This window comes from Suricata suricatta, chromosome 2, assembly GCF_006229205.1.
Source record: "Suricata suricatta isolate VVHF042 chromosome 2, meerkat_22Aug2017_6uvM2_HiC, whole genome shotgun sequence".
NCBI classification, from domain to species: domain Eukaryota; kingdom Metazoa; phylum Chordata; class Mammalia; order Carnivora; family Herpestidae; genus Suricata; species Suricata suricatta.
Window position 1 is genome coordinate 159,410,616 of NC_043701.1, and position 27,377 is coordinate 159,437,992.

General features: G+C 57.0%; 2 protein-coding genes across 11 annotated transcripts in view; one reads left to right on the plus strand and one right to left on the minus strand.

Moving 5' to 3' along the window:
- Positions 1-7,248, plus strand: part of LZTS2 (leucine zipper tumor suppressor 2) — a 10,486-nt gene extending 3,238 nt beyond the window's left edge. For 3 of the 6 annotated variants that reach the window (XM_029932405.1, XM_029932407.1, XM_029932406.1), the window contains exons 2-5: positions 2,663-3,112; positions 3,689-4,351; positions 4,840-5,097; positions 5,863-7,248. In XM_029932405.1, the coding sequence (XP_029788265.1) occupies positions 2,705-3,112; positions 3,689-4,351; positions 4,840-5,097; positions 5,863-6,546 (2,013 nt within the window). In that variant the 5' untranslated portion in view covers positions 2,663-2,704 and the 3' untranslated portion in view covers positions 6,547-7,248. Of the gene's footprint in view, positions 1-12; positions 98-2,662; positions 3,113-3,688; positions 4,352-4,839; positions 5,098-5,862 lie in introns of those variants that run through there. The other 3 variants (XM_029932404.1, XM_029932408.1, XM_029932409.1) reach the window with 3 other exon arrangements.
- PDZD7 (PDZ domain containing 7) lies at positions 7,074-27,355 on the minus strand. 5 transcript variants are annotated; one of them, XM_029932399.1, is made up of 17 exons: positions 27,301-27,355; positions 26,266-26,648; positions 21,177-21,317; positions 20,671-20,845; positions 19,989-20,165; positions 19,608-19,755; positions 18,210-18,270; positions 17,439-17,846; positions 16,715-16,912; positions 15,078-15,125; positions 14,326-14,501; positions 10,788-10,879; positions 10,586-10,677; positions 10,366-10,437; positions 9,068-9,661; positions 8,674-8,774; positions 7,074-8,258 (listed from the first exon to the last, which is right to left on the minus strand). In XM_029932399.1, exons 2-17 carry the CDS (start codon positions 26,480-26,482, stop codon positions 8,043-8,045), a joined length of 2,916 nt encoding a protein of 971 aa, XP_029788259.1. In that variant the 5' UTR covers positions 26,483-26,648; positions 27,301-27,355; the 3' UTR covers positions 7,074-8,042. The 5 variants fall into 5 exon arrangements, with proteins under 5 accessions (XP_029788259.1, XP_029788260.1, XP_029788261.1 ...); XM_029932400.1 differs by lacking the exon at positions 21,177-21,317; XM_029932401.1 differs by lacking the exons at positions 7,074-8,258; positions 8,674-8,774 and having other exon boundaries at positions 9,535-9,657.
- Between the last annotated feature and the right edge of the window lie 22 nt (positions 27,356-27,377).

Sequence of the window (27,377 nt, forward strand, 5' to 3'; positions counted from 1 at the left end):
GGCGGCTCCGAGTGGCCGCGCGCGGGCTGGAGCCGGGCGGCGCGCCTGTGGAGCGCTGGGGGCGGCCCGGGGCTGAGCATGGAGCGGCGCGGCGGAGGTGAGGGGTGTGGAAAGGGGGCACTGGGCTGGGAGGTGACCCGGGGGCTCCCCCAACTTCGGCGCCGCGGTGGGCCGGTGGGGAGGCGGCGTTCCCCCAGCCGCCCGCACTTAATAGAAGCGGGGGAGGTGGAAAGCGGGGGGGGGGGGGGGGGGGGGGGGGGGGGGGGGGGGGGGGGGGGGGGGGGGGGGGGGGGGGGGTTGGGGGCTCCCGGCTTCCTGTCGCGGAACGGGAACTCGTGATCCCAGACTCGATCCCACATAACTAGTCCTTGAAGTTTGGGGTGGGGGAGACTTTCCGCAACTCTTCAGCCCCCAAAACAGGTCTGTGGGAGTTCGGCTTAGCCAGAGCTGCCCGCGGCCCTGGCCGAAGCCTGCACTTGGCCGCCCCCGGCCCCTTAAGGGGGTGTGTGCGCGCTGTGCCAGAGCGATCACCCCAGGGGTGCTGGGGGAGCCAGGGGCTCCCTTTCCCACAGACACAGCGCAGTTCTCAAAATGGAGCCTCCACTTGCCCCTCCTCTCTCGGGCTCCCGCTCTTGGAGCCTGGCTGGCTGGGCCTGGCTTTCCAAAAGGCCTGGCTCTGGCTCCTTGGGTGTCTGGCTCTCAGGGCCCAGCTTTTATGTCCGTCCTGGGTTCAGGGGCCCCTGGCGCTGTGAGCTTCGGGGCCCCAGGCTCACTGGTTACCCCGTCTCCCTGTCTGCCTGACCCTGGAGCCTCCCTAAGTCTTTGTCTCTTGTCGTTTGGGCTCCTGTCTTTTCCTGAGTCTGTCTGTCTCCTCCCCTTACTTCTCACTCTCTCAGTGCTCACTGAAGTGGGCAAATGCAGACAGAGGCTCTAGCCTCCGTGGTCCCTAAGAAGCCCCTGACCCCACAGCTCTCTCCATGCCTTGGAGTGGGGTGGGAGAGGGTGTGGGCCAGCTTCTGAGCTTGGGGCAGGCCCTTGTGGGGTGGACTCTGCTCCCCTCCACCCCGTCTGGGTGCCCTGCTGGTGAAGGGTGAGCCAAGTGGAATCCAAGCAAGAAAGAAGGACCGGGTCAGGGGAAGGAGTCAGAGGATGTGTCTTCCCCCCGCCCCTCAAACGAGTGACAGAAACCAGGCTCCTGCTCCCCTGGCTGGCCCTGCTTGCCACCCAGGCTCCCACCCACTCTCACACATGCTCTATTCCCACACTCCTCTGTACACACTTGTGCACTCTCACCTTCCTGTTTGCACGCTCGAGTTTCCACATAAACTCACGTACATTTGAATGGACATCAATCCAAAGATACTGTCTTCTCTCAGACAGTCATGGTCCCACACCACAACTTGACTTATGATGTACACAGTTACCGCGTTTACATATTTTCTAAGAGTGATCCGGATGCATGCACATACTCTTACACACGTATGAATTCACACAGGCGAATACATGAATGTGCTTGTACGGCCATTCAGACATACACCTACTCACATGCATTCATGATGTTTTCAAACGTTTTCATGTACCCACAAAGCAAATTCATTTCCATGCGCCGGTGCACAGCCTCACACACACAAACAAGTACACACGCACACTCCTGTTCCTACGCGATTCTCTGTCCACTTCTTGGCCCCCACTCTGCCTGATGACTTCAGCAGATGCCTGAGTCCTGGTCTTCAGCCTCAGCACTAGGGAGGGAGTTCCGGGTGGAGACTTGCTGTCCCCTTCCCGGAAGGAGCAAGAAGAGCCTGGCAAGGTGGAGCCCTCTTCCCTGGGTTCCAGGGAAATGAGATCTTAGAGCAGCTGCCAAAAGTGATGGGGGGGCTTCCACCCTCATCCCCTCGGGGTTCCTCTGGGGAATGTCTAGAGACGGCTGGTTTCCTAGCGCTTGGGGGATTGTTTCTTAGAGGTTGATGGCATACTTGTGTAGGCCCCTGTAGGCCTGATGGATTGGGTGTGGTGAGGCTAGGATTTGTCATGGAAACAGGCATGTGCCTCTGTCCACCTCTGGAAGGCAGGAGACCCCAGAGGGCACCTGTGGGCTCCCTGAAAGCTCTGGGTTTCTTGTTTGGCCAGCTCCACCCTTGCTTCCTCTCCGTCTGGGAGAAACTGAGGGCCAGCTGGGGGAGGCCGGGCACAGCCTGGCCTTGGCTCTTTACTCCCTAATTACCATCTGGGTTGCTGACTGTGTCCCTGAGGTTGCCTATGCCCAAACTGCCCTCTAATGAGGTCTCTGTCCCAGGGGACAAAGAACATGGGCTGGGAACTGGCCGGGAGCTCCCTCCCTAACTTGAGTGGTAGCCTCCATGAGGGACCACTAGGCTAGGGCCTGGGCCTCTGCTGCCAGGGACCCTGCATGACCACTAGGCCTCGAATCCTATCATCCTCTGCGTGCAGAGTCAGTCCTTAGCCCTGTTCAGACCAGAGTGGGGCAGTGGTCTGGATCCCTGGAAGAACGGAGGTTCATGCTCGTGCTTGGAAGGGGAACCTTGCGGGCAGTCAGGGGGGCTGTTTGACCTGGGACACGGGGTCAAGAGAGGAACTCAGGAATCTGGATGGGGAGGGGCCTCAAGGTGAAGGGACTCTTACACCCCTGCCCTGCTCACAGGTTCCCCTGGAGGCCCTTGGCCAGGCCTGAGCCTCTGTCACTATGGCCATTGTGCAGACTCTGCCAGTACCCCTGGAGCCCGCTCCTGAGGCCACCACTGCCCCACAGCCTCCAGCCATGGGCAGCGTGAGCAGCCTCATCTCAGGTCGGCCCTGCCCTGGGGGGCCAGCTCCTCCCCGCCACCACGGACCTCCTGGGCCCACCTTCTTCCGCCAGCAGGATGGCCTGCTGCGGGGTGGCTATGAGGCACAGGAGCCACTGTGCCCAGCAGTGCCCCCTAGGAAGGCCGTCCCTGGCACCAGCTTCACGTACATCAACGAGGACTTCCGGACAGAGTCACCCCCCAGCCCAAGCAGTGACATTGAGGATGCCCGAGAGCAGCGGGCACGCAGTGCCCATCTCCGTGGCCCCCCACCCAAGCTCATTCCTGTCTCTGGAAAGCTGGAGAAGGTGAGGACCAGCCTTTCCTTTGGGGCCTGGGTGGAATCAGGAGCCCTTGAAGAAGCTGGAATTTGGGGGTCAATTTAGAGGAAAGAATGTGGGCTCCAGATTTCACCAGGCCTGGGTTCCAATCCTAGCACTGCCTCATTCTAGCTGCATGACCTTAGGAAAGTTACTTAACCTTTCTGAGCCAAAATTTCCATATCTGTAAAATGGAAGTAATAGGTTCACCTAGTAATACTTTAGCCTGTCACATAACCTGTACTCAATAAATGTCAGCAGCTCGCATTACTGTTAGTGTACAAGTACGCATCTGACTTTGAACAAAGCCTTTAACTTTGCTGAGCCTCCATTTCCTCATCTGTAATATGAGATAGTGATTGTATTTTACTTGTATGTTGTAATGATTAGAGATGAACCTTTTAAATTGCTTGATGTAAAGGACATCAGGAGGCCCTCAGCCTGTGGTAGCATTTATTATTAATATGTGGGGATTGGGACCCCAGATGGGAGGGCAGGGAGTGTGACAAGGGCTTTGAAAGATGGGGCAGCTCATCCCCAGTGTCACATGGCACCTCCTTTCAGAACATGGAGAAAATCCTGATCCGCCCAACAGCCTTCAAGCCAGTGCTACCCAAACCTCGAGGGGCACCATCCCTACCTAGCTTCCTGGGTCCTCGGGCCACCGGACTGTCTGGGAGCCAGGGCAGCCTAACCCAGCTGTTTGGGGGCCCTGCCTCGTCCTCCTCCTCCTCCTCCTCCTCGGCTGCTGACAAACCCCTGGCACTGAGTGGCTGGGCCAGCGGCTGCCCATCGGGGACATTGTCTGACTCCGGCCGAAATTCACTGTCCAGCCTGCCAACCTACAGCACCGGGGGTGCAGAGCCAGCAACCAACTCCCCAGGCGGGCACTTACCCTCCCATGGCCCTGGGCGGGGGGCACTGCCTGGGCCAGCCCGAGGGGCCCCTACCGGGCCCTCCCACTCAGACAGCGGCCGATCTTCCTCCAGCAAGAGCACGGGCTCCCTGGGAGGCCGTGTGGCTGGGGGGCTCTTGGGCAGTGGTGCCCGGGCCTCCTCTGACAGCAGCTCCTGCGGGGAGCGCTCTCCGCCCCCGCCCCCACCCCCTCCACCCCCTTCGGACGAGGCCCTGCTGCACTGCGTCCTGGAAGGAAAGCTCCGAGACCGGGAGGCAGAGCTGCAGCAGCTTCGGGACAGTCTGGACGAGAGTGAGGTGACCGTGTGTCAGGTGTGGCCAGCAGGGGGTGGTATGGCAGGACATCCAGAGATGCTGGGAGTCCTAGGAGTATTTCTGTTTGTGCTGGGGAGGGAGGGGCGGTCCCCAGCCCAGCTGTCCGAGTTATCCTGCAGAGTGGCAAGGATCTGAAAAGCCAGCACCACCATCTACTGCCTTTCAGACTTGAGCAGGTTACTTAATGGTACTGAGCCTCAGTTTCCTCATCTGTAAATGGAGATATTTATCATGAGGATGAAGTAAGGCAAAGACTGTAAAGAGCTTAAAATAATGCCTGGGCCTAGAAACTCCTACCGAAGCACTTGCTAATGTGGATATTGTGTCTAGCACCCCCAAAGTGGTCGTGGCTGTTGTTGTCGTAGTTATTATCCTGGTTTGGTGGAGCCTGCTGTCCCTGAGCCAGAGCAGCTGGGGGCTGGGGAGCTGTGGGCAGGCGGGGCTCGGGGAGTTGCCGGGACCCAGGGCTGCCCTGTCATCCCCAGGCATATGAGGACCGGCAGCGGCCCTGGCAGCGGGAGCGCGAGGCCCTGCGGGAGGACAGTGCGGCGCAGGCCCAGCGGGCCCAGCGGGCCCAGCAGCTGCTGCAGCTGCAGGTGTTCCAGCTGCAGCAGGAGAAGCGGCAGCTGCAGGACGACTTCGCGCAGCTGCTGCAGGAGCGGGAGCAGCTGGAGCGGCGCTGCGCCACCTTCGAGCGGGAGCAGCGGGAGCTCGGCCCAAGGCTCGAAGAGACCAAGTGGGAGGTGGGCCAGACCAGGAGGGGCAGCGAGCGGGGCCTACTGGGAAAAAGGGTCCGGCTGTACCCCACCTTTGGCCTGCTACTCCCAGAGGATCCCCGCATTCTCCCCTCTGACCTCCCTTTCTGAGTGGGGGTCTCCTTGTGCCACCACGTAGGGCTCCTCAGCAGTGGGGTGTAGCGCTCACCCAGCTGGTGGTGTTCCCATCCTCTGCCTCCCGGCCAGTCAAGAATAAGAACATAGTGAGTGCTTGTTATGCGCCAGGCTCTATTCTAAGCGTGATATATAGTGTAGATCTTCTAATCCTCAGAAAGCCCTGTGAGGTGGGTGTTGTTAACATGCCCGTTTGAGGAAACTGAGGCCCACAAAGGCCAGAGCCCTGAATTACAGCTAGTCTGTAGCAGAGCTGAGGTTTGAACTCAGGCCATCTGGCTCCAGTGTCTATGCTGTTAACCAAGGCACTGCGGGGCCTCTCAGTGTAAATGTGGGCACTGCCCTCAACTGTGCCCACTGCTGCACAGCCTGTCCCCAGGGATCTGTGGAGCTTCACGATGCTTTAAAGACACTCACTCTGGAGGGTTCATATTTTACATCAGCCAACTTACTGGCTGGATTACTCCGGATGTGTCACTGAGCTTGCCTCAGTGTCTCCATCTGCGTTATGGGTGTCATGATCAACCAAGCTCTCCCCACATACCCCACATGATCTCAGGGCTCGGCCTCCGGCGAGAATTCTTCTCACCATCCTTCCCGATTCCTCCCCCACGACAGGTGTGCCAGAAGTCCGGTGAGATCTCCCTGCTGAAGCAGCAGCTGAAGGAGTCCCAGGCCGAGCTGGTGCAGAAGGGCAGTGAGCTGGTGGCCCTGCGGGTGGCGCTGCGGGAAGCCCGCGCGGCCCTCCGGGTCAGTGAGGGCCGGGCGCGGGGCCTGCAGGAGGCAGCCCGGGCTCGGGAGCTGGAGCTGGAGGCCTGTTCCCAGGAGCTACAGCGGCACCGCCAGGAGGCCGAGCGGCTGCGCGAGAAAGCGGGCCAGTTGGACACTGAGGCAGCGGGACTCCGTGAACCCCCTGCACCGCCTGCCACTGCCGACCCCTTCCTCCTGGCGGAAAGTGATGAGGCCAAGGCGCAGCGGGCGGCAGCCGGGGTTGGGGGCAGCCTGCGGGCCCAGGTGGAGAGGCTGCGAGCCGAGCTGCAGCGGGAGCGCCAGCGGGGCGAGGAGCAGCGGGACGGCTTCGAGGGTGAGCGGCTGGCCTGGCAGGCCGAGAAGGAGCAGGTGATCCGCTACCAGAAGCAGCTGCAGCACAACTACATCCAGATGTACCGGCGCAACCGGCAGCTGGAGCAGGAGCTGCAGCAGCTCAGCCTGGAGCTGGAGGCCCGGGAGCTGGCCGACCTGGGCCTGGCCGAGCCAGCTCCCTGCATCTGCCTGGAGGAGATCACTGCCACCGAAATCTAGGGCCGTAGGCACCCGGGACCTGCGTCCCAGACCTGGAGAGAGCTTTGCCAAAGGCGGGGGCGGAGCCTCGGGTCCACCAAGGGCTCCCAGAACCACAGGAGCTTCAGGGCTTCAGGCCTCCCGGCCTCAGCCAGGAACTCGGGGCTGCCCTGCGACTCGGAGGAGCAAGATCAGCCTCCTCGAAGGTCCTGGTGTTCACTGTCACACAGAGGTTCCTCCTCACTCGACCCGTTTCACTTCCCGGCTGCTGCCATTGCCACTCTGCCAGTCGCATTCAACCCCGGCTGCTCGCCAGCCCACCCAGTTTGAGGGGGAGTGCTGGGAAGAGGAAGGGGTTCCCTCGTTTCCACACTCCCCTACCCCAAAGCCAGAAAGAGCCGACCAGTGCCAGCTGCTCCAGACGTGCCTGCCCCCACCCTGCCCGAGTCAGGGGACAGGGCTGGGACCGGGGTCTGTCCCTCCCCGCCAGGTTCCAGCTCTGCAGCCTCTCTCCTGGGGTGAGGGGGCTGTAGTCAGACCAAAGGAAGAACTCAGAAATGTCTTGTTTATTTGTGTTTGTGACCCAGTGGCCCCTCCCCACTCTTAGGTTTATGGCCTCGTTTTCACTTGTATATTTTTCCACACTGTAAATTTCTTGTACAAACCCAAAGAAAAAAATTAAAAATTTTTTGTTTTTAAAAAAAGGTGCATGTACTAGATAGAGATTATGGAAACTTCTTTGACCTTGACCCCCACCTCTCTTAATCTGACCCCTCATAGAGGTCATGGAGAGAGGGTGATGGGGGAACAGACAAATCCAGTAGAAAGTGTGAGGTCCTAGTGGACCACCACATGAAATGGTCTCTCAGGATTTGAGAAACTTGAAAAGCTTTCCATCCTCTCCCTTGCACAGAGCACTGCTTGGGGCTGGGGGATGGATGCAATGACCCCTCAGGGCCCTGAGCATCCATGTCCCTCAGTGCTTGGGGACATTAGGGGGCATCATGAGAAAGTGCCCACCAATTCCAAGCTCCAGATCTTGGCTTTCTCCCTGTCGTGGGAGGTTGGGGGCAGTGAGTGGGTGACACAGGCTACATAGCCCAGTAGCACCTTGTCCTTGACACCAAGTTTATCTGGAAAGGGCAGAGCCTTAGTGACAGCTGGGGAGGGAAGAAAGTGGGGAGGTGTGTACCAGCAGTGTGGTGCTGTGGGAGGAGGCAAGTCAAGGAGGAGAGGCTCCTGAGTCCCGAGAGGAGTGTGGGTAGTAAGTGAGGTCTGGGAGATAGCAGGAGGGTCCTGGGAGGCATGGGGGAGGATCTGAGGCCAGTGTGAAGGGTCACGGCGTAAGTGGGGAGTCTGGGGTTAGTATCGGGAGTCTGGAGGGGTTAGAGAAGAGACTGAACTGGTGGTCCTCTGGAGGAGCGTGGCATCAGTGGGAGGGATCTGGGAATTGGTGGGGAAGAGCATTAATGGGAGGTTCTTGGAGGCAGTGGGAGGGAATGAGGACCAGGAAGCCGTCAGCGGGCAGGGGAGTGGTCAGCAGGAAGGCACTGATCGGTGAGGGCTGACGCGTCCGGGGGTAAGGGTAGTGGGCTAAGCCCAGGGACCCTGACGACAAACTCCATGGGCTCCCGAGCCTTGTTTCGATATGCTCTGCGGATGGTGTCTACTGCTCGCTGGTGGGTCACCTGCTCCAGGCTCTCTCCATCCACTGCCACAAGCTCGAAGCCAGCCTGGGATGGGGGGGTCGGGGTGGGAAAATCACAGCCCTCCCTTCTCAGGTCAGCCCAGCACCCAACCTCTCACCTCCACCAGCTAGGACACTCCTCCCCATCTGGGTGGAAGGGATGGACAATGGGACTTTTGTGCCTGGAGCAGTCGGAGGCAGGGTGAGACACAGACAATGGCCCTTTGTCCCTTGGGGCTAGGGGTGGAACAGGATGGGCCACCCTCAGGCCCAGGCTGGCATGAGGGGACAGATTTTTCCCTAAGCTTGTTCGTCTTGCAGTCCTGACCCCCCTTGCACCCAAGCCTCCTCCCGTGGCCTGGTCTAAACCTGTCTGGCTGGAAGACGTGCCTGTTCTAGCCCCACTCCCGCCAGCGTTCAGCCCTGGGCCTCAGGAGTGGGCCTGGGTGCTCTTCACCCACCTGCAGGGCCCCACTGATGAAGGCAGCCCCCCCAGGGAAGATCTTTTCTATCTTCACCACAGGCTGCACCTTTGACTCAATGCCCCCAGAAATGCTGATGCCTAGTGAGAGAGAAGCACTTGATGAGCTTACCACCGAACCCCTCAGCCCAAGAGAAACCCAGGACCCCAATGGCAGGTCCAGGCCCCGACTTCCCCCTAATCCCCATAGTCTGTCACTACTCCCTCCTCAACTCCAAAACTCCTCTACTCCGCAATCTAGATCCTCCCCAATATACCCCCATCCCCACATCATTTCTTAAACCCAAGTCCCCTAGGTAGACCCCAAGACCAAGCCCACAGACCTCACCAACCCCAAGAGCCCCATCTACCGGCCCCATCCCACCTGGACTCACCCAAGGACGGCTTCATCTTGGACAATGTGACTGTCCTCAGCTCCCCGCCCGGGGCCTTCGCCACTGCCTCCTTGGCTGTCCCACCAGTTCCATTCTCAGAGGGGCCCTGATGGCCTCCTGCCTTGGCCACCTGCCCCTCCAGAGGTCGAGGCAAAGGTGGCCTGGCCTTCCGAGGCTTGTGGTAGCGCCCGTTGGCTACGCTCTGGGTGGGGATAGGTGCGGGAGACGGGGAACGCCTGCGCCCCGGGTACTTGCCGCGGCCCCGGCTTCGGCTGCGGCTGCGGTTCTGCGCGGGGCCCTGGCTCTGGTTCTGCTGAGGGTCCTCCAGGGTGGGGGGCTCCGTCAGCAGCCAGTTAGGCCTTGGGGGCCTGGGAGCCACGGGGGGGGGCTGCGGAGGTGGGGTGCAGGTGCTCCGGTGTGGGGCAAACGCATCCACCGGCACATCTTGGAGAGGTGGGATCCCTTTATGAGGCTGGCGTGGGGCAGAGGCGCCCAGGGAGAGCTGGAGGCCCCCCAGGCGCTCCCTCAGTTCCCCATCATCTTCCTCCTCTGAGAAGCCATTCACAGGCAGCAGATAGAAACCTCCACGACTGTCTGGGGAAGAGAGCCGGGGTCAGGCGGGTTGCCCCTCCTCGTCTTTGCTGGTGCCAGGCCCCAGTCCTTGCCTTTGTTGGTACGGGGCCTGGGGGACGCAAGCGTGGGTTTGCCACAGTGCCCGGGCCTTGTGACACCTTCCCACAGTGAGTGACGCTGCCTGGTTTCTGCTGGGATAGAATGTTCCGACTTTCTACTGCAATATGCGTCTTAGAAAAAGCTATTACTTGCATGCCAAGCTGGTAATTTCTCAGAGATTATTGCAGAGTGAGCCTAGATTTAAAAAGTGAGCAGGTTTGGGGCACCTGGGTGCTCAGTCGGTTAAGCCTCTGACTTCGGCTCAGGTCATGATCCCACGTTCGTGGGTTCGAGTCTCATATCGATACCTGCTTCTGATCCTGTCTCTCCCTCTCTCTCTGCCCCTCCCCACTCATGCTCTGTCTTTCTCTGTCTCAAAAATAAATAAACATTTAAAAAAGAAAAGAAAAAAGAGGGGGAAAAAGTAAGCAGGTTTAAAACCAATGATTAACGAAATAATACTACGGGTGGTGAGAGGCTAGGTGGACAAGGGATTTCCTTCAGGGAACCATACAAACTTCGGAAGCCTGGACACCCTACGTGGGGGTGGGGGCAGAAGGCCCATTTTCCCTTCCCCAATACCCCAGTTGTGTGCCCCCTTCCCAGGCTCTGGGACTCTGACTGACCAGGCACAGGCGTGATGAGGTGACGCTTGGGTGGTGTGTCTTGCTGGGCTGGTCGCAAGGCAGGAGGCCACACTGGTGGGAGGGGAGAGCTGGTCAGAGACAGGGTTCCCCTCCAGGCTCCCTGATGGACACAGCTGATGGACAGAAGTCACCTCTACCCCCAGCTCCCTGATGTCCACAGCTGATGGACAGAAGTCACCTCTACCCCCCAACCGCTGACCTGCCCGGTTCTTGAGGGCCTCAAAAGCCTCCATCTCCACGGGCATCACCATGCTGTCAAAGCGGCCCAGGTCCGTGGGGGCCACCACACTCCTGGGGAGGGCAAGCAATAGGGGGTGGGCAGGGGCACAGTTCTGGAGGCAGCGGGAGTTCTGAGAGGTCCCCTCTCTGCCCCCCAGCCTTCCCCACAGCCTCCACCCCACCTGATGTCCCTCAGGAGCAGCAGCTTTGCGGGTCTGTCCAGAATGGCCAGCAAGGGCCTCACCAGGTCCTCCACTCCACCCTCGTGCACGTACTGCAGAGAGAGGCACCCCAGGTCAGACAGCAGCGCAGACATCCAGAGCTGGAAGGGGGGCGCTGCTTGGGTATGTGGGGTTCCCCACGTTTAGGAAGCCTTTCCCCCAACCCCAGGCTGTCCACAGGACAGTCTTATGTTGCTGACTAGGCGGAAACCTGCAATAATAACAGACCTATAATAGCAGCAACGACAATGACAGCTTTGGAACGGTCACTTTTTTAAGCCTTTTACATATGGTCTCTCATTTAGCAACCCTGAGAGATGACATTAATTATTCTCCTCTTACCAATGAGGAAACTGAGGCTCAGAGAGAAGGACTTAGCTCAAGGCCACGCAGGTAAGGAAGTAGGAAGAGGGACTGGAACCTGAGAAGTCTGGCTCTTGCCTGCTCTGGTGCCAGAAAAGGATGTACAGGCAGAGAACTCTCTTCCTCGCCCCCACCTCCCAGGCAGAAGGAAGGAATTTAAAAAAATTTTTTTTCAATGTTTTTATTTATTTTTGAGAGAGAGAGACAGAGAAACAGAGAGAGACAGTGTGAGCAAGGGAAGGTCAGAGAGAGGAGTCACAGGCTCCAGCCTCTGAGCTAGCTGTCAGCACAGAGCCCCACGAACCCACGAACCGTGAGATCATGACCTGAGCCGAAGTCGGACACTTAACCAACTGAGCCACTCAGCCAGCCCTCAAGAAGGAAGGAATTTGAGCCAAACGCTAGGCCGAGGGCCTGGGAGGCCCAGCATATGTCTGCACAGAGATCTACCAATTAGGCTTTGTTCAGGGCTGGAATGGGGACCTTGGGGAAGGGGTGGTTCTACAGAAAGCCTATCCAGTCAGAACCCGGGGGTGGGGGTGGAGGAGAGGCCCTTCTGCCTGGCACTGCCCGGATGCCACCAGCCACACCCCACTAACACAGACAAACTGGTAAACTGAACACTGGGAGCCACCCTACTTGGATTACTTGGATAACACACCGCCCCCTGGTGGTGAAAGGGAGACAAGTACTGATTCAGGGAAACACACACAGGGCACCGCGGACAGGAATAGATACAGAGACACAGCAAGCCCTGGTGGTCAGAGTGAGACCTTCATAAATACCTGGAAATAAATTATAAACTATGGGGCCCTAAACCACACCCAAGCCGGCAGGCACGCACACATACATATACCAAAAATACAACCCCATGTGTCTGGAGAGAGAGACATAATTGCACAGAGTCACATATATACACCCTTCAGGGCCAGAAACCTGCATTTGGCACCTACTAAGCACCTGGCCCTGGACTGGGCAGTGGGGGCACAATGAAGAAGACCCTCTTCCAGCTCCTTCAGAAGTCAGTCAGGTGGGACCAAGGGGCAGAATGAGCCATGTGCCCCAGTGAATTACAAGCCCCTGGCAATGAGGCAGAGGGCATCTCAGAGGAGGGTGGTAAGACTGGAGTTGGCTTCTCGGAGGAAGTGGCATTTACGCCGATTCCTTTTGGTTTGTTCGTTTGTTTTATTTACACTTTCTCTTAAGGGTGAATGCAGGGAACAACATGCAAGTTGGGAGGAAAGGGCTCCAAGGGTGATGTGGCGTAATGGGTGGACAGAAGTTTAACTTAGCCATGGGGTACATGAAGGGCCTCCGCCTGGGCTGTGCCAGTTGTGACTCCGAGTGCTGCTCTAGACTTGTGCCGTTCATCACCTGTACATACCTATGTAGTGACCAGCAGAAGATGACGACGTGGTGATGTGGTGACCATCGGAAAGCTGAGGTTAGTGGCTGGGGAGTCAAATCAGGAAAGGCCTTGAATGTGCGCCTAAGGAACTTGTACTCTGTTCCGTCAAAGCTAAGAGATTGCAAGGGTGTTTGGGGAGTGTAAAGTGATCCAAGAAGGGACTTACAAAGCCTGGTCTGGTAGCTGTGGAGAGACAGCTCATAGGAGGAGAGAGAAGCGGGGGGCGGGGGGCTTGTGATCGTAGTCACTAGGGGAAATTTACTAATCATTGTGGCCAGAGCTCTACCGCAGAGGGTCTGATAGCTTGGTGTAGGGGTCGTGGAGGTCAAGTTTGGCTGGTGTGCAGGTGCTGTGGGGGTGCAGTGAGAGGGAGTCCTGGTTTGGGGGGTGGGGGGGAGGCAACAGAGGGATTATGGAGAAGGATTTGACCTAAGAAATGGACACAGCACGCCACCTAATGGCCAGAGCCCAGAGTTGCAAGCTCACAGCGGCAGTGCCCGCTACCCCACTTAACGCTCAGAGCATGATGATGCTTAAGGAGTTTAGCCCAAAGAACCTTAGCTTCCTCCCAACATGAACCCCATCTGCAGCTCTGCTGTAAACCAGGCCTTGGTAGAGGGATGCATGAAGTACTGTGCCTCAGTCTCCACGTGCCACACCCATGCCTTAGCCAAGCACAGGCACACTCACACACAGATCCGTTGTACAGTTAGGGTGACACACACCTAGGTGCCCCACGGACACACAAATATACACATCACACGGTCAAGCAACACAGCCCTAGCCTGACCAGAGTGAGAGAGCGGTGAAGGGGGATCACAAACTATGTCCTGGAATCCCCCCCCCCCCCCCCCCGGCCCTCTCCGCCGGCCGGCTTGTCCTTGCACACAGGCTCACACGTGCACTGATGCAGGCACATCACAGGGATCCCAGCACGGGAAACCTGGCGGGGTTTGAGGCAGAGAGATAGGGGAGGGCCTACCAATCCCCCTGGGAGGGACGACCTATGCTTCCCAGAGCCTCCCCCACATTCAGGCTGCAAGGACTCCCTCAGCTCTAACTTGCACCCCGCCTTGGAGTCCTACTTCTTGTCTGAAGTAGAAGGAAACAGAGAACAACGGAGTAGAAGTTGGGGAAGGCTTGGGGTGTGTGGGCGGGGACAAAGGCTCACTTACCTGGGCAACAGGTCAGGCCTGTTGGCTGACCCAGGGGCAGAGAGGTGCATATGGGGGAAGGCTGGGGTTTAGAGGAGAAGGAAGGCAGTGACTGCAGAGACTTGACTCATGTGCCCCCACTCATCACCTGTCTGGCTCCTTCTCAGCTGAAATATCGCCTCCTCGAGGAGGACCCCCTAGACTTAATGTGTGCCTCTTGGGTTATGTTCTCATGTTCTTTTCCTTCACAGTACTTCACATGATTTGTCATTGTGGGTGTTTAGGTTCTAGTCACTGTACCTCCCCTTCCTGTCTGTAAGCTCAGTGTGTGTATGTGTGTGTGTGTGTGTGTGTGTGTGTGAGAGAGAGAGAGAGAGAGAGAGAGAGAGAGAGAGAGAGAGAGAGAGAGGGAGAGACAGAGAGAGAAAGAGAGACAGAAGTGACTCCTGCATTTTCTGACCTACTGGCCTCGAACGCAGATACTGGCTGGAGACAGTGGCCTGAATGAATGTGAATGAAGGGCTGGGTGGCTGGGTGACTGAGTGCTGGAGCTGGGGACAGGCTGGAGGCTCACCCGGGAACAGTGGCGGGTGACGGCCAGCACCTCATCGTCAGTCAGCAGCCGTCGGGCCAGGTCCTGAATGAGGGGCCGTCGGCTCTCCCAGGCTTGCACGCACTCATCCACATTGGGCAGCTGGCTGGAGGGGCTCCCAGACCTGGCAGAGAGCAGGGCTCGGCCCTTCTCCCGCTCTGCAGGGCAGGACAAAGGTGTAGGATGAAGGAGCCAGGGGACACCAAGGGAGGCGGAAGGGGCTTCTCTCAATTGGGTCAGACCCCAGAACAGGTCAGCTGAGAGGCCTAGGTGCCCCTGACAGGACCCCAGCCTAGCCCAGGCTCTTCCCTCCATGGCCTCCCATAGCAATCTGCCCACCAATGGAGCACCGATCCAGACCCCTGGCCCCCAACACAGACCCGTATACTAGTCTGTGCCTTAATAGTGTCCTAGCCCAGTGCCCTCTGGGCCTCCAAACATGCACTGTCATAGCACCCATTGGAGCTCTAGCACAGGCTCCCTCAGCGCCCCAAAAATCTGTCTTTGGGAGTCCAAACCAAGCTCCCCAGTCCTCAAAAACATACTCCAACGTCTCTCTGCAGCCCTGTCTTTCCTAGTAAGCTTAGTCCAGTTCTTTTAGCTGCTCCCAGTATGCACCCAGTCCCCCATGCTTGACCCCAGCTGAGTTTAGCCCGAAGCTCCTTTGCCTCCCCCAACATGCACCCCATCTGCAGCTCTGCCAACCAGGCCTTGGTAAAGGGGTGCTGGATTACCACGTCGCAGTCTCCAGGTGACAAACTTCTGCACGGGCCCCACTGCCCCTGCCGTAAAGAAGAAAGGCTCATCTGCGGGCCCTGGCTCCCAATCTGAGAATGGGGCTTGGGGGGCTCAGGGACGGCTGGGTCACTGGCTGGGATGAGGCAGTCAGGCTGGGAGGAGGTGGAATGGGGAGGCAAGAGGCCAGGCCATGAAGGTCTTGAGGGCCATGATCAACTAGGGACTTCATTCATAGGCAGTGGGGAGTCAGTGAAGGTTTTGGATCAAGAGAGGGCGCAGTTTGACCTCTGCTTGTGGAGGTTCATTTAGAAGCAAATATAGGGGGAGAAGAACCCTCAAGGGACGGTAGGGGGGGCACCTATCTTCAAGGGACAGAAAAAAAGAGGAGCCTTTGGAGGAGAGAGAGGAGATGCCAGAGGGATGGGAGGAGAATCAGGAGAGAGCAGGGCCCTGGGGGCTGTGGAAAAAGAGAGGGTTGAGGAGGTGGAGCTGGCCTGGCCTCATGTGAAGAGACTGACTATCCCGTGGGACTCTCACTTTAGCCCCCCAGGAGGGGCAGGGCCAGCTCCTCAACATCTGGTTGGTTTTGCCTACCCAACACCCACTCTCCCCCTGGAAACAGCACCCCAATTTCACCTGGGGACCCCCATTCTCAGTGCATATACTCCAGGGTAGGCACAAGACGCAGGCTGGCCCATCAGAGCACCCCACCCCCACCCCACCCCACCCCACAGCCATTTGTTGGGCATGTGGCCCCAGCTGGGCCAGTGAAAACCTAGGACTTCAGCTGGAACTATTTAAGAAGCTCTCTTGTCCCTGGGTTGCTAAGTGACACTGGCCATTCTTAACTCTGAGTGGGCAAAACCTACATGATAATGAAGCCAACCCAAGGGAAAGTGGAACCAAAGATGAAGGGGAGATGTGTGAGGAGATCGTTTAAACCTTTAGACCCACTTACACCAGGAGCTGAGCCAAGAAGTGCCTCTTAAACCTAATATGAGTTGAGTTTCTGGCCCATGCAACCCCAAGAATCTCAACGCCTCCACTCTCAGCCCAGCCTCTGAACCTCACCTGAAAGACGAGAGGCCTTCTCTGAGGGTCCTTAGGAAGCCCCTGACATAAGTGGAGGCTGCTGTGGCCCTTCTGCTTGGGTCCTGATCTAGAAATGGCCTTGCTCAAGGATCATTCTAGAACTGGGTAGGGCCTGTGGAGCTCTGGCCAGAGGAGGTGAAGTCAAGTATTTGAGGAGAGGAGCCCCCTATCCAAGTCAGCACCAAGGGCACAGAGATCTGACCCAAGCCCGTCAACTTCCTTGCTATGTTGTGCCTCTATCAGAGTTCCTGTCTGGAAAGTGGGGAGATGAGACAATACAATGACCACTACATTTTCTGAGCACTTCTATATGCCAGACAATGTACTTAAGTGATTTACACCCATCCGTTCATGTATCCCTCACTATTCCTAAAGAAATAAGTATCACTGGTCTCACTTTACTCATGAGGAAAGAGGCTTACAGGGGCCAGTGGTTATGCCCAGCTAGTAATAAGCAGTGTGGAATTTAAACCCAGAGATGGATGCTAACATGGGCCTCACCTATGTCCACTCCATCTCATCTGACCCACGCGGCACGTACCTTTCTCCAGGTCTAGGCGAGGGCGGGGCTTGGCCAGGGTCCCTCTGTCCAGCGTCCAGGCCTCTCTGTGCCCATCCCCTGTCAGCCGCCCCTGCCGTCCTCCCTTGAAGAAGAGGTTCATCAGTGTCTTGGAGCGCTGCAGGGCCCCCTTCTCCCCAGGAGACCCCAACTTCTCCTTCTTCCTCTGCTTCTTCTCCTCTGCAGACATGAGGGAGCACCCAGGGGGCTGGAGTGGTAGGCAGAAGGGAAGGCGGAGGGGCAGAGGGCTGAGGAGAGACAGAGAGGAGAGAGAGCAGGGGGCAGACAGGACCTGCGGCTTTGTGGGAAGGTGGGCATGGAGGTGGGGGTGGGGGTCCTCCTCCAACTTTCCACCCTCCCCCACCCCGCAGCTCCAGTTCTTTGAGGAGTCTCTAAGAGGGCTGGGTGGTGTGTGTGTGTGTGTGTGTGTGTGTGTGTGTGTGTGTGTGTAGAGTGGAAGGGATGGGTTGGGACTGGTTTGGGCCCCAGAACTGACAGGAGCTGGGACTGGATCTGAGGGTGGGTTTCGGGTCCAGGACCTGTTGAAAATGGGGCCCAGAGCAGCACCGAAGTGCATTCTGGGGCTGCAACTGAGGCTGCGTCGAGGCCTGGAGCAAAGGGAGGTTTGGGGCCCGGGACAGGGTGTGAGGCAGCTTTTGGACTGGGGGCTTCAGAGAGAACATCAGTCACCCATCCCTCTACGTACCCCACAGGGTCAGGTGGCTCTGGGACCTCGTGATGGGGGGCCGGGGTCGGCTCAGGGCCAGCAGCAGAGCAGTCTTTGGGGACTCTGAGAGTGCAGAATCGAGACGGCGGGCAGGCCGAGGTCCATCAGAGCGGATGGCTGTGTCCCTGAGGATGACGGTGGGCCTCACGCTGCACCAGGTCTCCACGTGGCCCCCCGGGTCAGGCTCCGTCTGCATGGCTGTGTCCGCCGTCCCCCAGCCTGGCCCCCAACAGCCTGGCTCCTCTGGCCCCAGGCAGACATCCATGCGGTCGGAGCGCAGGGAGCCCCCCTCAGCCGCCGAGCTGTAGGGGGCACTGGAGGCATAGGAGGAGACGCTGGAGCTGCTCTCCGAGGCTTGGGATAGCTGCTGCAGCACCCCGTTGCTCACTGCAGGAAGAGGGGCGTCTCACGGGGAGGCCAGGAGCTCAAGACCCTGTCAGGGCTGCAGACCACCCTGGGCTTGGGGGTGGGGCAGTGTCCGGCAGCCGCCAAGGCTGAAAGCTCAGCAGTCCTGTCTCTGACTTGTTGAGAGACCTTATGCAAATCACTTCTCCTCCATTCACTCCAGGACTCCAAAGCCAAAAGGAGCCTAGAACCAAACCTGCAACTCCTCAGAGGGGAGCCCACAAATGGCTCTGGGTGGTGTGAAAGTCCCAAGGAGGTCTTGCTCCTCCTGCCCAATTAGTCTACAGAGATTCTAACCCACCCCTGGGCCTCAGCCCTTTCCCTCCAACCCATGGATCCACTTACATCGGTCCAGCCAACAGTACTCAGAAACCATCTCTTTGTAGGCAGGGTACCGGCCAGTCTCCTGGGAAGAGCATGGTGGGGATGGGAAAGCATGGGGGAGTGGGCAAGAAGCAGGTGGGTGAGAAGGGGGGATGAGAAGAGGGGCAGGTGAGTAGGGGTGATGAGAAGAGGGATGGGTATAAGGGGAGGTGGGTGAGGGAAGGTGAGAAGGGGGTGGGTGAGAAGAGGGAGTAGACAAGAAGGGGGAGGTGAGAGGGGATGGGGTGAAAAGGGGGAGTGATGGAACAGAAGTAAACTTTTCAGCCCCATCTCTCTCCTCCAAGTTCATCACACTATAGACAAATAAGCTGCTTTACTTCTGAACATGTCAAATTGCTCTATACCTCAGGGCCTTGTACTTGCTGTTCCTTCTGCCTCGATTCTCTTCCTTCAACTCATCTTCTGGCCAGCTCCTCCTTCTTCAGGTGTCACTTCCGCCAGAGAGACCTGCCCTGATCGCTCTGGCTAAAAGGTCCTACCCAAACTGCCCCTCCTACCTCTCTGTTAATTACAGGATAACATTTGTTACAGTTGGCACACATCTAATTTGTCCGTCTTCCCCGAGTAGCAGAGACCTCGGCTGTCTTGTTCACTGTGGTAGCCCCAGTACCCCTCATGATGGCCATCATGTAATACGTACTTGAAAATGCTTAGTGAATGAATGAGGGGCAGAGCGGGAGAGAGGAGGAGTGTTTGTGGTCATTTAAAAGGAAAGAAAGGGAGACACGGGATGGGGGGATTGGGGGTGGGAAATCAAGGCAGCAGAAGTGGAGGAATGGTGGAGGAGGCTCTCAGTGTGGGTGAAGGCTTGGGAAACGGAGGAGAGCGGAGCAGGGCCTGGGACTGGGCACCAGTGAAGATCGAGACATCACCTCCTTCCAAGAAGGAGTGAGAAAGACCTGATCCTTGGGCAAGTGTGAGACCCGCATGAATAATGAATGCAGGTGCCTCCCCTGAAATCCAATCTCTGGCCCCAGCCCAGCCTCCTTGCCCTGTGCCCAGGTCCTGCCCAGAGCCAAGCTACCACCCTACCCTCCGGGTGGAACATTTTCTCTTTACAGTCCAAGTCCTCCACCACTCCCATGAAGGGGCACCGCACTGGGCAGCTGGAGAGCAGGACTGGACTCAGGCCCTGCTACTGACCAGTTGAGTAATTAACTGTGGTTCCTGAGTTACTCTGCCTCTCTGAGCCTCAGTTTCTTCTTCTGCGAACGAGGGATAAGCACTATGTCTGTCTTCCCTCTCAAATAGCTACGGTAAAATCAGATGGTAAAGCGATGGGCATAATGAAGCACTCAAGAGGTCAGGGAAGTCCTTCTCGTAGTGTGGCCTCTCCCTGATCCCCACAGCCTTGCCCACCTTGATGGTCAGCATGATGTGCGTTTGGCCCTTCAGCACCTCCACGGCCTGGCTGTGGCTGATGTCGTCGAACCTGACACCGTTGGCCGCCAGGACCTGGTCCCCCACCTTGATGCCATTTTCCTCGGCCAGCCCGCCATGGTCCACCCTGGGGTCAGGGAGGAGGCAGTCTGATTGGCTGCCTAGCCTGCCCTCTATCACTAGTCCAGACTTTCTTCACTTGGATACAGGGATGCCCCAGCCAAACCCCTTGACTCTCCTGCCAGAACTCCCCACCCCTCTCCAGACCCCACCCCTGACCCAGGCTCTCCTTTAGACATGTAGCTGGCCGGGCCTCACTTGCCAATCCGCCCCCACTGCATGCCCCGCCTCGGCCCTCACTTGGACACATAGATGCCCAGGCCAAACTCCTTGCCGCCACGGATGTTGAAGCCCAGACAGAAGTCATCTGACGTGGTGTACAGGTGGACAATGCGCCGCACACCGTCCTCTGAGCCACTGTCGGACGGCGTTGAGCTGCACTTCTCCACTACCAGCCGTCGATTCACCACATCCACCCTGGGACAGCAGCAAGGGGTCCTCAGCCTGGGCTCCCTGTTCCCCACCCCCAACCCCTCCCTCCCAGCAGCCTTGACAGCTTTCCGGGAAAGGAGAGGTTGCCTTGGGGGACTTGGCAGCCCGGACACCTTCAGTGGGACACAGATTTCATCATATTTGGGAAACCACCCCAATCTCCTCTTTATATGCAGCAGCTCCATTGGGCCAGGGCCCATTTCTGAATCCCCACAAGAACCCCAAGGGAGAGGCGCCATTACTATCCCCCAGCTCCTGGCAGGGCAGCACTGGGGGCAAAGCCCCTGGCATCTGGGGTAGCAGGGCTGGGAGGAGGGCTGGGGGAGAGATGCTTATTTCAAGGTCAGGCCTTGGGATCCCTGTGTTTCCAGTGCCAAGGGTGGCGGGAAGAGCAGAAGCCATACTAGCCAAGTTCCACACCAAGCACTGTGACCTGAGCCTCTCCTGTCATGGGCTGGACAGGGTGGAGAAAGGGGCCAGGCACGCTCACCATGTGGTCTTCTCTTTGGAGAATTTGATGCCAGGCACTCGGCCCATGCGCCTCACCATCATGTGCAGGCGGCTGCTGCCGGTCAGCACCTTCACAGCACTGCCCATGGTGGTGCTCTCCAGGCTCAGCCCATTCACCTCCGTGATCTTGTCGCCCACGCACAGGCCGGCCCGCTCTGCACCAGGGGAGGGCGTGGCTGGCACAGGCCTCTTGGGAGAAGTCCCCCAGGGTGAAGCTAAGCCTCCCCCACCACATGAGGCTCCCTGGGCTAAAACTTCTTCCATGAAATTGGGGAGCCCCAGGTGAGGTCTGAGTATTTCTTATTAGACTAGGGACCTGTCCATGAGCCCACTCCACCCTGGAGGGAGGCCCCATTTCCCCATTGGATCAGGCTCCCCAAAGCTGAGGGCCCTTTCCTCCCATCCCTAATAAGAGCGCTCCTGAACCCCAGCAAGGTGGGGGCTCACATCCCAAGTCAGAATCTCACCCCTGGGGGCCCTGCTCACCTGCACTGCTCCCCTCCTCCACCTTGCTGACGAAGATGCCCAGGCCATGCTCCGAGCCACCCCGCACACTGAAACCCAGTCTGCCTGCTGGACTCTTCTCCACCCGGACTGCATGGATGATGTCGCTCTCATCGCTGTTGGCTGTGCAGTGGTGGTGGTGGGGAGGGACACAGGCATGACTTCCATGTCCTTTCTGGGCTCAGAGGGCCCATGGGTGTCCCAGTTTGGGGCCTGCAAAGGCTAGGTTTCTAGGCAAAGATCCCTAAGGCCCTAAGACCTAAGGGCAGCCAATTTTTGAGTTCCCTGTTGGTGGTTTTGAGGCTATGGGCCAGAGAGAGTGTGGCAATAGGCAGGACAGGACTCCATAGCGGAAGACACTATACTCCATCCCTTATATAGGTGTGCGCATGTGCGTGTGTGCAGGTGTGTGTTTCTAATGCTTACTTGGCTTCTCATGCCCACAGGCCTGAGATAGGACAAATTCCTAAAAATTCTGTCACTCTGAGGGTCAGATGAATAGAAAAGAGGTTCAAGATTTCATTCTATAGGGCAGAGTTGAGCAAATTTGGACTCTTCAGCTTGAGCAGAAATGAGTATGTAGCTCTATCTTCAAATAGGTGAAAAGCTATTCTGTGAAAGGCATTAGATATTTCTGTTTGTGTAACCCAGAGGACAGAGCCAAGACCGAGATAGAGGCTAATTTAGTAAGGAGAAACTTCCTAAAACCTTTAGCTGTCAGATAATGGAATGAGTTTTCTAGGAGAGGTAGTGAGTTCCCCATCTTTGGAGGCATACAATCTGTCACCTGATAAATCCCTGTCTGGGATATTGTGGATGGATCCCTGAGGCTCCTTCTATCTCTTCAACTCTGTGATTCTGGAGGTAAGGGCTCTCAGAGCTACTTGACTATATGAAGAAACCCAGAACACCGCTACGTCACAGCGTATGCCCAGAGGCCAGAGGGGCCCTCTCCGTCAGTGCTGGGGAAAGTCAGAGGCGCTGGGTCCCTAGGGGCTGGAGCTGTCAGGGAAAGTGTTTCAGAAGACGAAGATGAGGGGGATTTGGATGGGGTGCAGGCACTAATGAAGAAGAGGATGGAGTGAGTCAAGGCACTGAGGTGGGCCCTTGAGAAGGCCCTTGTTAGAGAAAAGTAAGAAGGCTGAAGAGGGAAGGTAGGCCCGGTGAGAAGGCGAGATTTCTTCTTGAACAAGGCCTACTCTAGAGGTGTTTACGGGGAACAAATCTCTCTCTCTCTCTCTCTCTCTCTCTCTCTCTCTCTCTCTCTCTCACACACACACACACACACACACACACACACACTGTTTGATCTAAGAGAAATCAGGTTACAGCACGCAAGCAGAGCCGCTCAGGAAGAAATCTCCGAGGGCAGCCTGTGAGTACGGATCGTGCAGGACAGAGATGTGTCATGTGCTGACGCTTCCTGGCTGATTCTAACTATACAGGTCTCAACCCAGCCAAGGATCAACTGCTTTTCTGCCCCCACAACCCTCTTTCTTCTCAGGCCCTCCCTGGGGCCTTCCTAGGGCGCTGGGCCAGGGGGATGCCACGCTGGGGTTTTGAGCATAGGAGCTTGGGGCCTCTGAGGACAGAAACTTCTCTACCTCCACTCCCCTAACCTGGGCCACTGACCTCTCCCTCTAGGCACTCACAGCCTCCTCACTGTCTCGCCACCTCCATTCTTGCCTCATTTAGACCATTCTCCATAGTGGCCAGAGTCAGCTTTTATAGTAGACCCTGCCTGCTTATTGAAAACTCCAGTGCCTGCTCTGGCTTCTAGAAGGAACTCCACAGCCCCCCAGGCCCAGTAAGGCCCTCCATGGGCTGTCCTCTGCCCACCTCTCTGCCCTCACCTCTGGCCACCATCCCTAGCCTCACTGAGCTTTGGCTACACTGACTCGCTTCCTGTTCCTCTCACGGGCCAATCATTTCAGTGTTCCCTCAATCCTTGATACTCTTGTCCAGACCTTTATAAAGCCAGCTCCCATTCTGCAGTCCCTCCTGGCTCAGACGCCGCTTCCTCTGAGAAGCCTTCCCGGACTACCCCACCTAAAGTAATCCCTCCCCTTCCTCCCAGATGGTTTCTATTAGTGGTTCTCAAAGCATGCTCCCCAGACCAGCAGCAGCGGCGGCACTCGGAAACTCATTTAAAAAATATGTATACTTGGGGTACCTGGCTAGCTCTGTTGGTGGAACATGCAACTCTTGGTCTTGGGGTTATGAGTTCGAGCCCCAGGTTGGGTACAGAGATTACTTCAAAATAAAATCTTAAAAAATTATGTAGCAACAATGTGTATTCTTGGGCTTCACTGTAGACCCAATGAATCAGAAGCTTTGGGTATAGGCCCCAGCAACCAGTCTTTTAACAAGCCCCTCAAGGGGTGCCTGGGGGGCTCAGCCAGTTGAGCGTCTGACTTCAGCTCAGGTCATGATCTCACGGTTTGTGAGTTCGAGCCCTGCGTCGGGCTCTGTGCTGACAGTTCAGAGCCTGGAGCCTGCTTCAGGTTCTGTGTCTCCCCCTCTCTCTGCCTCTCCCATGGTCATGCTCTATCTCTCTCTGTTTCTCAATGATAAATAAACATTAAAAATTTTAAAATAAAAGGGCCGCCTGGGTGGCTCAGTCGGTTAAGCATCCGACTTTGGCTCGGGTCATGATCTCACAGTTGGTGGGTTCGAGCCACGCATCAGGCTCTGTGCTGACAGCTAGCTCAGAACCTGGAGCCTGCTTCGGATTCTGTGTCTCCCTCTCTCTCTGACCCTCCCCTGCTCATGCTGTCTCTCTCTCTCACTCTCTTTCAAATAAATAAAAACAGTAAAAAATTTTTTTTAATTAAAAAAATTTTTTTAAAGCCCGCACAAGCAGTTCTGATGTATTCCAAAGTTTGAGAACCACGACTCTGTCATACCATCCAAATTAGTACCTCCAAGATTCTTACCATCCTTTCTCATTATTTGCTTATTCATATATTTATCTATTGTCTGTCTTCTCCCACTAGATTGTACGCTCAATCGTGGTAGGGACTTTGTAATTCTTTTCTGTCACTGTATCTCCAATCTGGTGCACATCACCTGATATCTGCTAAGTCTTTTTTGAGTAAGTAAAAGAATAAATGGATGAATGAGTGAATAGACAAATGAACAAAGAGAGTGGGGAGAAAGGGCTGGTTTGGATTAGAGAATACATTTCCTTTGGGACCAGTTGAGTTTGAGAAGCTGGAGGGAACTCATTGGGGTAATGTGGGTAGCAGTTTCTCCCCTCCCACCGTCTCTCCCCTATCAGTTATTTTAGGCCTCTGGAATAATCTAAATAGTAACAAGGGGGAGAGGTTCCAAGCTGTGGTGAATTGGGAGATGTTTGTGCTTAGGCGGAAGGGAAGATCCTGGGTTCAGAGGTTCCCAGCCCAGATGAGGGTAGGGGCCTGGGGGTCAGAGCCATGCCCCAGTCCTCCCATTGCAGGGAGGTCCCGCTCCCCTGAACGCACTGGGCTCTAGGGTGAGGCAGAAGGCGAGAACAACCCTGAAACTTCTGCAAGAGGATTTTTTGCAAGACAGCGTACAGAGCTGTCACATCATAGCTGGGCATGGTGTGCATGGCTGTGAGGTGGAGGTATAATGTAGGTCTTTTAATACAATGGGACTTACAAGGGTCATGCCCCAGTGCCTTCCCTGTCTCCTATCTTGTCTCCTAATTCCTCTGAAGACCTCTGCTCCATGACTCGAATGACAGTGGTGACCCTCAGCAGTGCCCTACAGCTCACCTAGGGGTGAGGCCCAGCGTGGTAGACGAAGGGGGTGAGCATGCTGGGCCACTGGTGCAGGCAAGCCTGCCGCCTGAGCAATGCTGCCACCCCTGCCCCAGTGGCCCAGGTAGGAGAACAGAGATGCCCAGCTGGGTCAGAGGGGAGGCACAGCGTCTGAAAAGCCCACTCTGGGATCCAGCCAGAGGAGTTCTGCTGGCTGAGAGACAGAAGGGGAACTGGAGATATTTATGCCATCTGTCCCACAGAAAACCCAGCCCCAGGGGTCCTCATTCCCCATGGGCATTCAAGGTTCTGCCTTGCTCACTGGCTCTTTGTCGCCTCACATCTGTCACTGTAGTCCAGCTGTCTCCTAATTGCAACCCGCCCCCCAACCTTGTACTCTTGTTTTCCACGTCCAGCCTTGTCTGGGATACCTCCACCCCAGCAGCAGCTGTTCTCATTGCCCTGTCTCTAAGCTCTCCTCTGCTAGAAATTTCTGGAAGGTGAAGATTGACCCTAATTTTTCTCTAGGTCCCCTATAGGACCCAAGCAGGGCTGGTATAGAACAGGTGTGCAATGAAACAGCAGTAAGCAACTATGCAAGGTCAGGTATCCCCTGATTAGGTCTGGGCCCCATCCTGGGGCTCCCTTCCTGACCCTCAACCCTTCCCTTCTCCCCACTTTTTGAAACATTTGCTGCTCTACCTATATTTCTTTTCTTCTACATCTGAAACCTTTTTTAAAAAACTTATTTACTTATTTTAAGTAATCTCTACACGCAATATGGGGCTTGAACGCAGGACCTGAGATAAGTTTCATGCTCTTCTGATGAGCCAGTCAGGTGCCTCTGCACCTGAAATCTTTAATTCTGTCTGCCCAATGGACACTGACTCCTCACAGCCCTGCACTGAGCTAGTCACACAATGGGCTGGTTGACGGAGTCATATCATTCTCCATCCTGCCCCCCCTCAAAGAGATACAGAAAAGGTTTGGAGAAAGGCGTAGTCCATTGGATGGAGGAAACAATTCAATGCCCTACCTTGCTCACCTGGGGGCTAGCATACCACACACACTTTTCCTTGCCTCCATGCTCCTATCTCCCACCCCTGACCTCTCTAAAGTTCTGCAACACTAAAGGATTGGCCTAAACTTAAGGAAAGGGCTCATAAGGTAGAGTGTAAGGGTAAATAAGACACCCTCCATCCTCCACATCCTTAAGACTCCCGTCTCTTGGGTTCCTCCACCCATATTGGCTCTGCCGCCTCCCACAAAGTGCTGCTGTCCCTTACCCCCACCCTTAGCTCCCGGCCCAAGCTGGGCCCCGCCCCCACCTTCGATGGGAGAGTTGATGAGGATGACACGGCCCATGGGCGATGAGGCTCGAATTCCGCGGGGGGGCCCATTCAACAGCCGCTGCTGCTTCCTCAGCAGGTATCGCGTTGCAGAGTCGCTGCCCAGGTGGCCTCGGGAGGAGAGGGAGCTCAGAGAGCCCGAGCTTAGGTCTCCAAGGCCCAGTGGGTCGAAGCCCACTGCAAAACGGTGCGCCATGGTGGCTAGACTGGGGCGGGGCCCTACAGGTCCAGAAGGAACCTCCTGGCCCTTGAGAAAAGGGCCCCGCGTGCCCTGGGGTCCATGAGCCTTCTGTGCGGGACTGGGGTCTCAGTGACTAGGAGCCCCCCACCTCCGTTGCCTCTCAGGAGTGTGCGCTCCAGGCCTGCGGAGGGAGAGAGGGATTGGGGCAAGGATGTGAATGTCGCCCTTGCTGCCGCCCAGAACTTCCACCCGTCGCCCTGATTTGAGCATCCTGCCCTCCCATGTCGTAGGCGCCTCACCTCTCCCACCTCTGGCCCAGTCCAGGCACAATGGTGGATTGTCGGGTACCTCTCATTCACCCCTCATTCCTGCTCTCGGCTGACTCATCCACCCCAGTGCCCCGGTCTCCATAGAGGTTGAGAGAATGGAGATGGATTCTTGGGGGCCCTAGGGTTTCAAGTGGTGGGAAAGAAACTGGGGCCAGGACAATTCACGGCACCCCTTTCCTTATGTTTGCGGGGAGGGGGCTCATTTCTGGAGGCAGGGCTTCAGAACCTGGGGCAGCTGCAGCCATGGCCCCAGGGATTCCCTGACGCCCAGAGATACCTTGACTCCAGGCTGCTTTCCCCCGCACCGCCCCCCCCCCCCCAGTCTAAAGAGGTTGCCTCAACGTCTCCCAGGCTTGTGCGGAGGGCCTGCTGGCTAGAGTCCCACAACATCGCGCCCAACTCCCAGAGCCAAGTCCCCCAGGGCAGCTCTGGGACTCAGAACGCAGCATCCCACCCTCGGGTCGGTTCTCTCGGCCCCCACCTCTTGAGCTCGGCCCCGCTCACCTGCTCGCTGGCGCTGCGGCCGTCGTGGGCGCGGGCGCGAGCACTTGCAGCCTCGGGGGGGGGGGGGACCCCGCCCA

Excerpts from the sequence above, each read along its gene's own strand:
- PDZD7 (XM_029932399.1), bottom strand. The coding sequence starts at position 26,482 with ATGGCGCACCGTTTTGCAGTGGGCTTCGACCCACTGGGCCTTGGAGAC. Across the intron at positions 19,756-19,988 it reads CTGGGCATCTATGTGTCCAA|GGTGGACCATGGCGGGCTGG; the intron begins GTGAGGGCCGAG and ends CCCTGACCCCAG. Across the intron at positions 18,271-19,607 it reads ACATCATGCTGACCATCAAG|GAGACTGGCCGGTACCCTGC; the intron begins GTGGGCAAGGCT and ends TGCTCTTCCCAG.